This window comes from Furipterus horrens, unplaced genomic scaffold (assembly GCF_987537825.1).
Source record: "Furipterus horrens unplaced genomic scaffold, mFurHor1.1.pri manual_scaffold_11, whole genome shotgun sequence".
Lineage (NCBI taxonomy): Eukaryota > Metazoa > Chordata > Mammalia > Chiroptera > Furipteridae > Furipterus > Furipterus horrens.
The window spans coordinates 2,514,953-2,529,058 of NW_028327181.1; the positions used below are offsets into that span (position 1 = coordinate 2,514,953).

General features: G+C 51.7%; 1 protein-coding gene across 3 annotated transcripts; it reads right to left on the reverse strand.

Annotated features, from left to right (window-relative positions):
* Positions 1–1,031: 1,031 nt before the first annotated feature.
* Positions 1,032–9,649, reverse strand: TMED2 (transmembrane p24 trafficking protein 2). Of its 3 annotated transcripts, none has more exons than XM_090292100.1 (5): positions 9,363–9,648; positions 7,720–7,912; positions 7,265–7,285; positions 5,311–5,418; positions 1,032–2,497 (listed from the first exon to the last, which is right to left on the reverse strand). In XM_090292100.1, the coding sequence occupies exons 1-5, from the start codon at positions 9,540–9,542 to the stop codon at positions 2,373–2,375; spliced, it is 627 nt and encodes a 208-aa protein (XP_090148226.1). In that variant the 5' UTR covers positions 9,543–9,648; the 3' UTR covers positions 1,032–2,372. The 3 variants fall into 3 exon arrangements, with proteins under 3 accessions (XP_090148226.1, XP_090148227.1, XP_090148228.1); XM_090292102.1 differs by having other exon boundaries at positions 2,297–2,497; positions 5,307–5,418; positions 9,363–9,649; XM_090292101.1 differs by lacking the exon at positions 7,265–7,285.
* Positions 9,650–14,106: the final 4,457 nt, after the last annotated feature.

A 14,106-nucleotide genomic window follows, 5' to 3' on the forward strand; every position in this document is an offset into this window, starting at 1 on the left:
TGGCCCGTCAGGTGCTGGGCTCCGTGCGCACCTCCTTCTCCATCTGTGTCCACGGCGCCAGCAGCTCTGCGAGGCCTTCCTTTCCTAATCAATGAAGCCACTTACCCAACAGCACTTACAATTCCGGTAACTTACATACTCACTTCCTCTCCCACTAAAAGGTAAATCCCAGAACGGGGGGAATTTTCCCCTATTTTATTCACCCCAGTGGCTATGCTGGTAGCACACAGGCGGTCTTCTGGGATGAATACATAAAAACAGTACTCATGCAGACTCCAGTATCTGAAAGCTAAATAAAAGCCCAAGGCATTTTCACTGGGATGCGTACGTTCATCGCATCCTCCCAACACCACGGACAACTTTTATAAAACGGGATTATCACAGACGGCTCTGAAAGCAAAGGCAGAGGAAAAGGGCTGAGCTGCTTCTGCATTCAGGGCTCTCCTGACCCCTTTCTGAACTTGTGCCCCTCTCCAAGCCTGTTTACTTCCGAAATGAGGACAAGAAAGCCCAATGTAACAGTGGTTTTGAAGAATAAATGCGACAGGCCGTTAAAGTGTCCAGCTTCTTGCCAGGACATTACACAGTGCTCAATAATGCTAGTCTTTTGTATCGCTAGCAGGACGTCAGTGTAAATAAAGGGGGGTGAGGAACCATCGCTGAAGGCATATATTTATAGTTTCTGGTCTCACCAATCCCTCTTCATCTGGGAGCCTTGGGCAAAATCATTCTCTTAAACTTACTTCCCATATCCATTATCCAGGTGGTTGAATAAAAATCACTCAAAACTCTTTTTTCCAAATGAAAAAAAATACTTAAGATGTTAAAACTGACCCACAGAAACCACAAAGGGAAACCTAAAACTGGGATCATAGTCACTATCCTCAAATTTATACATAAAAAGTAACAGGCATTTATAACAGGCTTTATTAATCAGAAAACATGGACATGTCTCATTTCAAACGTGAATAGAAAATTGGTATATAACAAATGTGAATTAATCATCAATATATAAAACAGAATACTAAGGCTGTTTTTAAAAAGAATGTTTTATTTCTTGAACCTGGGGCAGATTCAATACACAACCAATTTTAAATTTACATATTTTAATTCAATTTTGAAGTGTTTTCTCACGCACAAAAATGGCATGCAACAGTGGTCCTAAGGTAAAACACAAGTCACCCTAAGCTGCTGCGACCATTTTCATCCAAGGTTGGAAAATTGTTTATCCTGAACATGAAAACCTATAACAAATTTAAATTAATTATATAAAACTAGTTACTTGTAGTTTGATTTTTGCAAAGATCAAAAAAAAACAAAAGTACAAGTAACTAATATACATCAGTTACAACATAATCCTGGATCATCCCCACACCAAAACCAGATGCTCCTTCAATTTTAAACCCATCTTCAGAGGCCAAGAGAAAGTCATTCTGTTTTATACAAACTTCACATGTGCCAAAAAAAGACCCAAGAAAAAAAACCAAAAACCTTCATCCTGACAGTGCTGTCAGCACCCTCATTAATGAGCAGCCACATGCCGCCAATCAGAAACAAAATAGTGGCTGAGCATCACTCACCGCAATGAAATCCAAGAGGCTTTAGTTAACCCTTTGCCATCAGAAACCCAGGTTTTCCCAATTACACCAGTGCATGCCTCCTATGTGCTGAGGGGAGGAAGTGGGTGCCAGCACAGAGGGAGAGCCACCGTTACCAGAAGCACCCGGAGAGCTGGCTTTAATAGGCCTCTTACAAGCTTAGGCAGAAATCAGAAACTGGTTATTGGCTGCTGTCATCAATTTAGCAAAGATGAAGTTCTATGGTCCAAAATAAAAAGAGCGAAGATGTTGGGTTGTCTTATCTTTTAAGCAAAAACAAGATAAAGTCAAAATGAGCCAGCCTGGCAGCATACTCCAAAGTCACAGAGCTCTGCCATTAGGTTGGCAGGAAGCGTCAAGATTCACTGTTGTCCCTCGTAAGGACTAGGCAAAATGAACCTTGAATGACTTGAATTGCAGGATAAGGGGTCAGAAGAATGCAGTCATTGTGGGAAAGCTCTGTCATGAACACACTGCGTTTGATTTGAAAACCAAAGCAGCTCTAAGGACTACATGCCTATATTTCATTTACCGTGTTCAAGCTCTGGAATAAGGGAGGCAAAATTCAAATAGGAAACTGTGCCAATCAAATGTCAAATTTTCACTACCACTTTCCTAAAGAGGTGTTTCTCTCCAATATCTATTCACGTAAAGAAACATAAGCTGTGAGTGTACAATTCAGAAAATAAACATGTACAAACTGATGACATTTTTATGACCAGATGTTTTGGTAAACAGTGAACTATGAGTTTCGGGTCTTGAGGAAAAGGCTTCTTAAACGACCCTCCGGACTTCAAAGAATCTCTTCAGGTAGTAGATCTGTCCCAATGTCATGGCAACTAGAACAAGAGCTTCAAAGAAGGACCAAAGGACCACTCTGCTGTTTGTGTTGTCGTTTACTGTTGAGGACAAACAAACGAAGTTTAACAAGAACCCACAGAGGCACCCAAATCCCCCCGTCTCCCTGTGGGAAAGTAAACTCGCCCACCACCGTAGCGCTCTGACTGCTTCTGAGCCCAAGCAGCTCAGCAGACGCGGAAGCGCAGAATTTGTGACGTGAACGGGGCCTCGGGGTGCAGGCAACAGCCCAGCCCCTCTGCCTCCGCACAGGACGTCAGGAAAGGCGGCTTGCCCAGGGCTGCACTTCCAGGGCTAAAGCCCACCCTGCACTCGTGCTCCCCCACACTGCAACGTCCCTACAGTATAACCTCCTTTTTCTGAATCCGAAAACTGACTTCAAAAAAGTTAAGACGTTATTTCAAGGCCGCAGTTATCCCAAAAGTACTCCTTACCAAATCAAAATGTGTCCAAGTATCTTTTTTTCAAGCGAGGGTTTATGCAGCACCTGTGACCTGGCGTTTGCTGCGGGGGGGGGGGGGGGGGGGGGGGTGTTGTCCCGGCGGCCGGCCAACGCCGGCAGCTGCGGCCAGACAAACAGGTCTCAGGACGCACCCCGCGCCTAAGCTAAGGGTCTGACCCGGAAAGTAGTAAGTCGTGACTACGTTTATTTATTCTGCTCAATTTATATCACATTCCTTCCAGTTTCTGATCAACTTCTATAGCCTTAACTTTTAAAAATGACCAGGCAGTTTTCTGAGTTTTCTGTAAATGGCCAACATTAGAAACAATCACAATTACCAATACAGTAATCTTCAGATGTATGTCTATCGTTCATAAAAGTATTAACTAGAATTTTAACAGCTACTGGATTAATGATCGCTGAAAATTAACTGAAAAGAAATTAACATGTTCCCGAAAGGATAACTCAGTTTCTAAAAAAACAGAAAAGGAAGGAAGGAAGGAAGAGCGGCTCCTTTCCCGGAGGAGGACCCGGCGCACGCTAAGAACGTGAGTAGAATCCGACCACCCCGACACGGAGTGTACCGAGCAGCAGCGCCGCCTCTCCCCCACGGCCGGGAAGACGCACCCTGGAGACTGAGCTGCGCGCCGAGGCACAGCACGGGAGAGGGCCGCCAAGGGCGGCGCGCGTGTCTGAGACCTGCCCGTGCCCCCCACGGCGGGACGCCCAGCACCGCCACAGCGCCTCGCGCGGTGAGACCCCGCCTGCCGTGCTCGCCTCCGGGGCGCGCTGCTGCAAGAGACCCAGACAACCCGAGGTCATGTGCAAAGCCAAACGGCCCGCGCACAGCCTGCGTGTCTGTGACGGCCTCTGCAGCCCCGCACCCGCGCACGCGGCGCCCTCTCGGGCTGCTCCGGCCCAAGAACCCCCGCCCAGGCTGTGAAAGCCGCCTGGCTGGAGCTCATTCAAGTGACAAGGTAGTGAGAGCTCTTGGACCTCACTTTGTTCGGTGCCCTCCTCCTTCCAGAACGGGCTGGTCCCCGCCCGGGAGCAAGGTGACCCGCAGAGGGCCCTGCGGGTGAGGTGGCAGAGGCGCGAGCGCGTCTCCAGTGGGTCACACTGGCCTGTTGCCCCGGGAAGGGAGTCCACGCGTCCCCCACCCCCAGGGCCAAGGCAGATGTGAGAGGAAGGACAGACGCCACCCACTGAAGACATTCACCCGTGCCCCCGAGTCACGCTCCCTCCCTGCCCGCCCCAACCTCCGAGGGAGGACTGCGCCCTAAGCCCCTCTGCACCCGCAGCCCAGACGGGCTCCCAGTGAGCTCGGCCCCAGCAGCTCCCTGCCGGGGGAGGGGGCCCCCAAACCACACGGGTGGGCCGGGGCACAACAGGGGCTCCTCCTCTGCTCCGCAAACGCCGCTTCCTCCCGCCAGCTCACGGGCTCGACAGGCTTCCGCAGCCTCACGAGGGACCCCAGCCGCCACTGCGCCCGCAGTCCATCCTCAGCTCCCCACTTACAAACGTGGGAGCCCGGCTGCTCTTCCCTTGGTCACTGCCTACGTTCGTGTTTCCGAACTTGCTGTTTTAACTGTTAACCTTCTATTTTAGAAAAAGCTACATCCGAGCATATAACATTAATCGTAATGGCACAAAAATTTTAGCTATGTTATTAAAAACCAACACACTACCCATTTTAAAATGCTTTTCCTTCCTGCTTTAAGGAAACAGTGAGCGCCCTCGCTGGGACGCTCAATGGGCTGGAGCACTGTCCCGTGTATACCGAAGGCTGCAGGTTCAAGTCCCAGTGAGGGCGCGCACAGGAGGCAACAGGCTGACGCCTCGCTCTCGCTCTCTCCCTTCCTCTCTCTAAAAATCAGTGAGCATATATCCTTGGGTGACACAGATTAAAAAAGAAAACAATTAGCTTATTCTTTAACTGTCCACGTTTTTTAAAGATTTTATGTATGTATGTATTTTAGAGAGAAGGGAAGGGAGAGAGAGAGGGAGGGAGAGAAACACCCATCTGTGCTTGCCTCCCACACCCCCCAACTGGCCCGCAACCCAGGCCTGTGCCCTGACTGGGAATTGAACCAGCGACCTTTAGGTTTGCAGGCCGGCGCTCAATCCGCTGAGCCGCACTGAGCCTGACCACATTTTTTAAAACCTTATAATAGCTTGGGCTGAATCATAACAGCATTTATTGGTTTAGAACGTATGTCCCAATAGTAAGCTGATGTTGCACAAAGCTCTACAAACATGGATACTCAAAAATACCCTTGCACGGGTGCTTTTCCAAGTCCATGGTCAGTATGATAACATGTGCCGAACCCCCCAGTGAGGGGAGCGGAAGCCACCCACTGGGTCCTACGCCTGCAGCGCGCTGCGAAGGGAACACCCCGGGAACTTACTTACTTGCTCTGTGTATTCGCTCCCGAACCTCCATGTACTCCTGCTCGTGCTTCACGGCTGTCATCGCCACCGCGAGCTCGTTGATCATCTCTTCCAGCTTGTTCTGGTGAGCTGCAGAGGGGCGTCGCACAGGTCAGCGCGGGTCTCGACTCTCTTTTTGAAACACACTCATAAAGCAATAAAAACGCTCAGAGGAGACGGACGAAAGCAGCTATTTTAGAAACGGCTCAGGCATCGTTCTGGACCACTGGCAACAGCAATTCTCAAAGCAGTTGTTAAAAGTCCATTCCCGGTAGAAAAACCTCTCTCGGGGTAGAAAACATACTATACAATTTTTACTAACTGAAGGAAAACCACACTAAGAAATTTCTTCTACTGAACTTCTCCTAAATGAAGTTCACTATCCTGTTTGCCGGAGAGGGGAAAAAACTGGGGGGCCGGGGGGGCATGGAGAGAACACAAAACATCAGACAAAATCCCTAATAACACCCCAGTAATAATCTATAAACATTTAAACTAAACTCAGAATCTACTCATATAACCTAACGTGACTTGAGGGGCAGTGTGAAAGCAGACTCGGGGTCCCTCTGAAGCTGAGCAGAGGAAAACGAAGACACTCCCGGGAAGACCCACAGCAGCTCCACCTTCTCCTGTGAGTCGAAGCAACGGCTTCGCTCCAGCAGGAGCAGCTCTCAGCCGCACCAGGTGTAAAACCGGGGCTTCTCTGTGGCCAGAGATTAACACAAGGTCAATGCATTATATGATGACAATGAAGAAACAGGCAGGAAAAAGTGGCCACTGCAAGGAAGATCCCCACGGGAGGGGTCTCTCCATCCCTGGAATCTCACATCCCCCCTCATATGCGTCACCCCGGAAGCCGCATGCTTGGTTTGACAGCTGCCATTCACTGACATTAACAAGCAAAAGCAAGATTTTTAAATATTGTGTTAAGAATTATTTAAGAATAATTCAATATCCACAGTTATCAGCCAACAATTTCTAACTACTCAGACAGGACTACTTTCCAGAAAATTGACAAACACAAAGCCCTTCAAACTCCTAATTCTCCTTGAAAACTAGCCAAGTCCTACACTGTCAATGGCCCTGAAAAGCAAGCACAGGAATTAGTAAGTAGCATGATTCTCTAAATTCTATAGATCGTGGGAGTATAAAGGGACTAAATGGGAAAAGAAAAAAAACAGAATAGAAAACAGGAAAAAATATCGATTCTATACATTGCAAAACCTATCTGACACTTCATCTTCTTGAGGATGTAAGTACTCTGCTCATTGCTCTAGATCTGTAACAAATGTTACATTAATGCTATAAAACATGTTGAACTGCTACTTTCCAAAACTCCTAACGTGCACTGTGACAACAGCCCCCCACCCCCCGAAAAACCCTAATGCGCTGGCCCCGGTCAATGACTCATCCGGAAGTCACCGCGGGGTTCACCGCGGGGATCAGCGCGGCCAGCCGAGGAAGAAAACCCAACCCAGCTGCAGTGTACGGCTGAAAGAACGAGTTAGTGGGTCCAGACGCGGCTCCCAGGACTGCATTTCATACCGAGTCTCAGGTCGGAAAACTCCCATCGCCGCTGGAGCGAGCCCACGGGGCCCTCCCCCTCGACGTCAGCAGAACCCGCCCGGCTCCAGCCGCTGTCCCCACCCTTCAGGGCCCGCCCAGAGGAACCCCGCACGAGGGCTCCACTGAACGCCAACGGCCGCGCCCCCAGGGACCTTACTGAAAACGACCTGACCTGTACCGCCCAACAGCCCAATGAAAACAACCGAAAAACAGCCACTCGAATTAGGTGCAGGGTTGTTTGTCTTTTAATTAAGCCAAAAACACTCTCATGCCCACAAACTGGGGTTAGAAAGAAGGGAAGCAGAAATTAGGTAACAGCAAACAAAAATGTGCAGACACTCAGGATGCCGCCAAAAAGCAATCCACGTACCATCCCAGGTATCGCCACCACCTACGGGAGAGTTTAAGACATCAACACACACAAAATAAAACAGCAGAAAGTTTAGCTAAACCAGTCATGTGTACCAACGAGCGAGTGAAGATGCAAACTCATAGACCCCGCGACCTAAGACGCAGGTGACCTACGTGCCCCCAAGGGCACAGAGTGGCTGAGCTGTCAGAGGGGCAACCGGGAGGAGCGAAAACATAGTGAACTTCCAGAAACTTCTTTTTGTCAATTAGGAGGCCTGGATGAGTAAAAAGTACATCTCACAAAAGGTTTCTGGTTTTAAAGACCATGGATGAAACAAGAGGCAAGGTGGGGGGGGGGGGGCAGTGGATGAACCTGGATTAAGAAATCAAAATAAAGACTCCGGATGGTAAACACGCACAGAACTCAGGCTCTCCCCCGGAGCGTGATGCAAACCTCCTGGGCGCTCAGCTCACCTTCTGTTTCCATGTCTTGTCCCTTTGGGGCCTCCCCAATATCAATGGTGAACATCACTATCTTGGGAGTCATGGTGGACATCCTATTGCTAAAACAAAACTTGTAGGTCCCGTCCATGTGAGCGGCGAACGTGTATTTCCCACTGGACTCCCGGTCTCCTTTGTAAATTCCTTTATTATCGGGTCCTGTGATCTGGAGGCAGGAGAGAAACACGTGAGAGATCATGAAAGGTTTCACATCGTCAGCTCCGTGAGCGCCGTCCCCGGCAGCGCGACGCTGGCTAAGGAGGTCCCATCGTCACGTGGCTGCGCACCAGCGCGTGGCAGCGGTGCCTTCGGGCTCCCACTTAGGAAACAGGTGTCTCTAACTGGAAACGCCTTTCTGGCTACACCTATCTTACCTGTTCAACTTAAATGTAACCCCCCCTCCCTCCCGACACAAACATCGCACCTTACATAGGGTCGCCAAGGGACCTAAGGACTCCAACCACCTTGCGGACACGTAGGCGGTACCATCAGAACACAAAACCTCTTTAACAATTCCGAGCAAGGTGCCTGTCTAGGCTTCCCTGATTGATGACCGGCAGCCAGGGCAGGAATGCGCTGGACCTGCGACGCCTGGGGGCTTCCGGGCAAGGACTGGGCCGGAAATCGGAGCCCGGGGCTCGCACCCCGGCTAGCCACACAGCAGCCAGCAGGCCTCTTCCGAATCCCTCCGCCGGGAACACTGGCCCCTGGAAGGGCTGAACTCCCAGGTCTCAGCCGACCTTACCCCTAACTCCTCCCGCCGTCCCCTTATTCCTGCGCTTCCCTTGCATTGCGCAACCGCACCCCACGCCGCGGTCCACTGCCAAATGGAAAACCCTGAAACCCAATCAACCATGCTGACGGGTGACTTTACATGCCAATTCCACGTGATTCCCCCCCCACACACACACACAGTTAGAGGTGAACCATTTCTGTGGTTTAAAAAAAGACATCGGGGAAGACGTAGGGGCTGCTGATTTCCTAAGATAATTTCCCGTTTTGTCTAGAACCTTCACTGCCCTCGCTACTCCTGGCGTCACGACCCAGCCCCGCCTCTCTCCTGGCCAGAGGCGGCTAAACCGCGTCTGGGGATTTGTGTAAAATCGGTAACACGCTCAGGTCGTTTCCGGGGACCGAAAAGAAGAGCAACGCGAACGTCTGCCCACGTCCCGCAATAACTTCCGATTGACTTTTCCAAAAGTTGCCGAGCCGCGTCCGCACACTCATCCGCCACGAGAAGGAACGCGGGAGCTGCGCGGGCCGAGTCCGGCCACCACTGAGCCGCGACAGAGGCGCGCCTTCCGGGCCCGGAGCCGCCCCGCGGCTCCCGGGCGACAGAGCTCGGTGGGAGGCTCCGAAGGGGCGCACCGTTCAGGCCGTCAACCCAAAGCAACTAAGCAACCGCTGCGTGTCCCAGCGAAGACCGGCGCGGCACTGCGCGGGCCGCGGGGGGAAAAGGCCGGGAGCGATCGCTGCCGCGGTGGCCCGGGCCCCTCCCCGGACTCCGCCCGCTGCCTCCAGGCCCGCGCCCTCCGCTGCCCCGCGCGGCTCGCGGGCGCCGCCAACGCCCGAGCGACCGCGCGACCCCGCCTCGGTGGCGGGCAGCGGGCCCGCACCTCCACGTCGATGTCCAGGAAGCCTCCCTCGGCCACCTCGAAGATGAGGCCCATCTTGGTGCCCGAGGTGACCCGCTCGAAGAAGCACTCCTCGGCATGCGCGTCGATGCTGACGAAGTAGCCCGAGGCCGTGGCCAGGAGGGCGGCCAGGAGCACCAGCAGCTCTGCGAGTGTCACCATGGTGGGGCAGGGGCCGAAGCCAGGACCGGGACTGCGGCCTCCGGAGCCGCCTCCGTTGCAGCCACCAATGTCTTCTCAGCCGCCACCGCCGTAGCTCCGCCCCTTCCGGCTGCGCCACCCGAGGGGGCTGATGCGGGCGCCGTGGATTGGCGGGCGCCGGCAGCTGCCACGTAATGGACGCACGGCGGCCGCAGAGGGACATGGCGGTTGCGCGTGGCCTGAGCCTGGACGGTGGCTCCGAAGGACCATAAAACGCGGCCCCGCCCGCATCGCCATTCGCGCGCAGCCCGCCGTTCACGTGGAGACAGTATTGAGAAACCTGCTCTGCCCGGCTGCAGTTCCCTCCTAGGATGGTTCAGAAAGATGGAGAAAGATTTGAAGGCAACAATGGGAGTGGAAGGAGTGGGAGATGGGAGCGAACCAAGGGCTTTGAAGTTTTATGTTGGCCTCCTCTCAACCCACAAAAATGTACGCGGAAAGGTCGGAGGCGGGGACCCCAGGGGACCTCCCGGGATGTTGGCAATGTTTTACATCTTCTTCATCGAGAAGCTCTATACTTAGGCTGTGAGAAACGCTCACAGTGAACACCGGGACACAGGACTTAGCAGCAAAGCGAGGCATTTATTTACGATTTCTGCAGACACGGGGGCGCAGCGAAGGGGTTGGCACACCGGAATGAGGAAGGTGTTCGCTTTCAAACCCTAACGCAAGGAGCCCTCCTCTGTTCCCCCATTGGCTGGGTACGCCGGAGTTACAATCTAATCCCGATGTGCCTAAATTTTATTGGATACTTTCCCCTTGTTCCCTCTAGTGATAATCTTTAGTTGGACTTCCCATTTGCGGGCAAGTGGGCTCTTTTCCCTACATATTGAGCCATGCGTAACTTTTTCTTAAGTCTAAAACGATTTTATGCTTACTGTTCTCCCCCTCTTTGTGGTTGAGACATGTCTGGAATGAGGATTAGCAATTAGTAATAAGATATTCTGTTTTAAGTTTTAAGTGCAGAGTTAGTGGTTAGTATAAAGATATATGTTTTAAGAGGCACTTAAAACTTTTCTCTCACGGCTAATGCAGCTGATTTTACTGTACATTTAATTTTGTCCAAATCCTCCAAAATTAGCATCCTCTCAGGTCCCCAGTCTTGTCGCCGCACCGTTCCCGCACAGCTGTTGCCAGCTGCCGGTGTGAGGAACAGAGATGTTAATGGTCTCCTTTCAGGGCCCTACAGCTCACGGAGAACGGCTGGTGGTCAGCTTGCCGGACGTGCCAGACTGCAAAATGTCGGGTAGAGGGTCACTGAGGAAACCGGGGAACAAAGAGGGAATAGGATACACGAAAGGGGACGGGACTCGGGCTGGGGACTTTGTGACTTGCCCCGAAAGCCTTCGAGAACAAAGGGAGGAGGGAACAGCCAATCACCTTGAGACACCAGCGGGGAGGTGGTACCGCCCACAGTACTCGGCCAATGAGGAGCTGGGGGCGGGGCCCCGCGTGCGCTAGGGAATAAAAGCCCCCCCCCGCCCCCCGCTGGGTCCCCACTGGGTGTGCCTGTGTGCCAGACACCCGGTCTTGTAAGACCGACATTAAAGCCTCACTTCCGCTGTACTTTTTGTCTCCGAGTCCATTTCTTGCGTTTTGGACGCGATGAGTGTGTTCCTCACTATTTGGGGGTGCGTCCGGGATCTTCTGCCTGCGCGGAGGGGTGGGCCCTAGCGGAGGGGGAGACGCGTCCCACCCGCCTTTTCGGTGGCCCGCTCGGCCGGGGCGCCACATCTCCCCGTGGAAGCCAGAACACCACCCGAGTCTGTTATTCGGAGGACAGCGGGAGCGACGCTGGGGGAAGAAAAAGCAGGCGCACGGTAACCGGGCAACCTAGTGCAGCCAAGGTAGGAGAATCGGACGTAAGCACTGCCGGGGGGGGGGGGCACCCTCGGAGGTCAGGTGTGAGTGGCGGACACGGATCACAGATACGAAGCGAGGGCCGGGTCCCAATCCACGGTTCTGGTCTCCCACGAGGGGTGTGTGCAAGAAACCTCCAATAAGGGGCTTGAGTACATAGGAAACTCAGACACGCGAATCGACTGAGGACGGGAAATGAGAATTCTAGGCCTAGGAAAACTAAAAGAAGAGGCGAGGAAGGCCCCATAGACATTCCACCCGCTCGTCCATTAGGGAAAATGTTAGAGAATTCGGCGGAGAGTCCCTGGACCAGAAAATGGTAAAGTATTGTTGCCTCATCTAGCCCAACGAACCACCCCGGGAGTCCTCAGCCTTTTGTCCCGGATTTGGGTCCGATGAAGACTGGGTCTGTCAGGCTCTGGTCCTGTATGGGAGTGATAAGCCATCGTCCTCCCAGGAGGAGAGGGACTCTGCCCTCTGTTGGCTGCCGGGACAGGCCCCCATGTTCCCTCTTAGGGAAGAAAGAGAAGAATCTGAAGAAAAGCCCTGGGGTCCCTTATCCTGTCTTCCTCCCCCTTATGGTTCATGGCAGCAGGAGGCGGAGTTGGAAGAGAGGGAAACCCGGGAGGACAGGGAGGAGCCCCAACCAACTGCTCCTCTTCATCCAAATGTAAGAAAGGAATTAGAACCATGCAAGAAGGATGTAGAAAACGTCCCCCTAAACAACAGACGTATCTCCGAGAAGTTCCTCCCGTAGAAGGGCAAATTGGATTCGTAAATGCCCCTCTTACCAGCACAGAGGTTAGGAACTTTAGAAAGGAGATGAAATCACTCTTAGAAGACCTTCTAGGACTAGCGGAACAATTAGATCAGTTCTTAGGACCCCGTGTCTATACTTGGGGTAAGATCATGTCCATTATGAGCATCCTGTTTACCGATGAGGACAGAGGATTGATTAGGAGGGCAGCTGTGGCCATCCGGGAAAGACAGTACCCTCCTGGCCAAGGGGTTATACCTGCTGAGCAGAAGTTCCCCAACACAGATCCAGGGTGGAGAAATACTGAAGCTGCAGATAAAACTCAAATGCAGGACCTTAGAGATCTAATAATTAGAGGAATAAAGGGATCAGTTCCCAGATCACAGAACATGTGCAAAGCGCTTGAAATCCAGCAGGAGAAAGAGGAAACACCCTCTGCATTTTTACAGAGACTTAGAGATCAGATGAGAAGGTACCATGGGTTAGATCCCCAAGACCCAATAGGGCGAGGTCTCTTAAAAGTCAACTTTGTGACCAGAAGCTGGTCCGATATTTCCGAAAAGTTACAGAAGATAGAGGGATGGAATGAAAGACCGGTTGAAGAATTACTTAGCAAGGCACAGAAGGTATGCGTTAGAAGGAAAGAGGAAAAACAGAAGCAAAAGACTAAAATTATGATTTCCATTATAGAAGAAGGAGTAAAAAAGAGGTTCGGTCAGGATCCTCCCCAGAAAAGATGGGGTAATACTAAATATCCTCAGACGAGAAAGCAGAAGGACAGAAGAGAAGGGCAGAGGTGTTCCCCCAAGACTGTGAGTGGCTGTTCCAAGTGTGGAAAGCCAGGCCACTTCACGCGAGACCGCCCAGAATTAAGGAAAAGCAGGTGATTCCTCTCGTGATTTTTGATGAGGAAGAGGGGGGCCAGGGGCTCCTTTTGACTGGGTCCCACCAGGATTTTCTCCCTCTCTTTCTCCCTCCCTTCCCCTCTCTCTAAAGATAAATAAATAAAATCTTAAAATTAAAAAAAAAAAAAAAGGTAAAATAGAACATCCTAACCCAGGAGGAAGAAGGAAAGATTGATCCCCTTGTGTGGGGTCAAAGATGGAAATCTCAGAGGGCTTAAAAAATCACACCATTACAGATTGAATTAAGACAGGAGAGAGAGTCTGTAGAAGGTAATACCCCATTTCTCTCGATGGAAGGAGGTGCTTCCTACCAGTAATAGAGGGGTTAATTAAAGATGGGCTACTGGACCCCTCTATGTCGCCATATAACACCCCAGTCCTCCCAGTTAGGGAATCCGACCTGACCCACAGGCTACCGGCTACAAATCAGATTGTCCAAGCCTGCCACCCTGTGGTGCCTAATCCGTATACACTCCTTAGTAAAATCCCACATGAACACGGGTGTAGTAAACCTGCAGGACGCATTCTGGGCATGCCCCTTAGGCTCTAGAAGTAGGGATCTCTTTCCCTTTCCGTGGGAAGATCCCACGAATGGGAGAAAGCAATATTGCTGGACTGCTGCCACAAGGCTTCACAGAAGCCCCAAATTTATTGGGCCAAATTTTAGAAAAAGTCTTAGAAGAATTTCAGCCCACCGTTGGGACTCAGTTACTACACTATGTAGACGACCTCTTGGTTGTATCTCGGATTGTTGGAAGAAGAACCTGATCCCTTGAGGTGGTCTCAGGAGAAGACTCGAGCAACAGAGGAGCCTTCACACAGAGTAAAGGAAAAGAACTAATACATAGCGAACGGGTTAAACGGGCCCTAGAAAGCCGCCTGCTCCCGACAGCAGTAGCTCCTGTCCGTGGGAATGGTCACCAAAAGGGGGACCCTTGGGGCTACAGGGAACAGACTCACAGATGAGGATGCCAAACGAGCTGCTTTAGAGGAAGAAGTCAGA

What these genes read in the sequence shown, in the direction of transcription:
- TMED2 (XM_090292100.1), bottom strand. Translation starts at nt 9,542, where the DNA reads ATGGTGACACTCGCAGAGCTGCTGGTGCTCCTGGCCGCCCTCCTGGCC. An exon ending in TCCTGGACATCGACGTGGAG is followed by an intron (nt 7,913 to 9,362) that starts GTGCGGGCCCGC and finishes TCCTGCCTCCAG; the next exon opens with ATCACAGGACCCGATAATAA. An exon ending in TGGTGGCGATACCTGGGATG is followed by an intron (nt 5,419 to 7,264) that starts GTACGTGGATTG and finishes GCCCCTCTGCAG; the next exon opens with CTCACCAGAACAAGCTGGAA.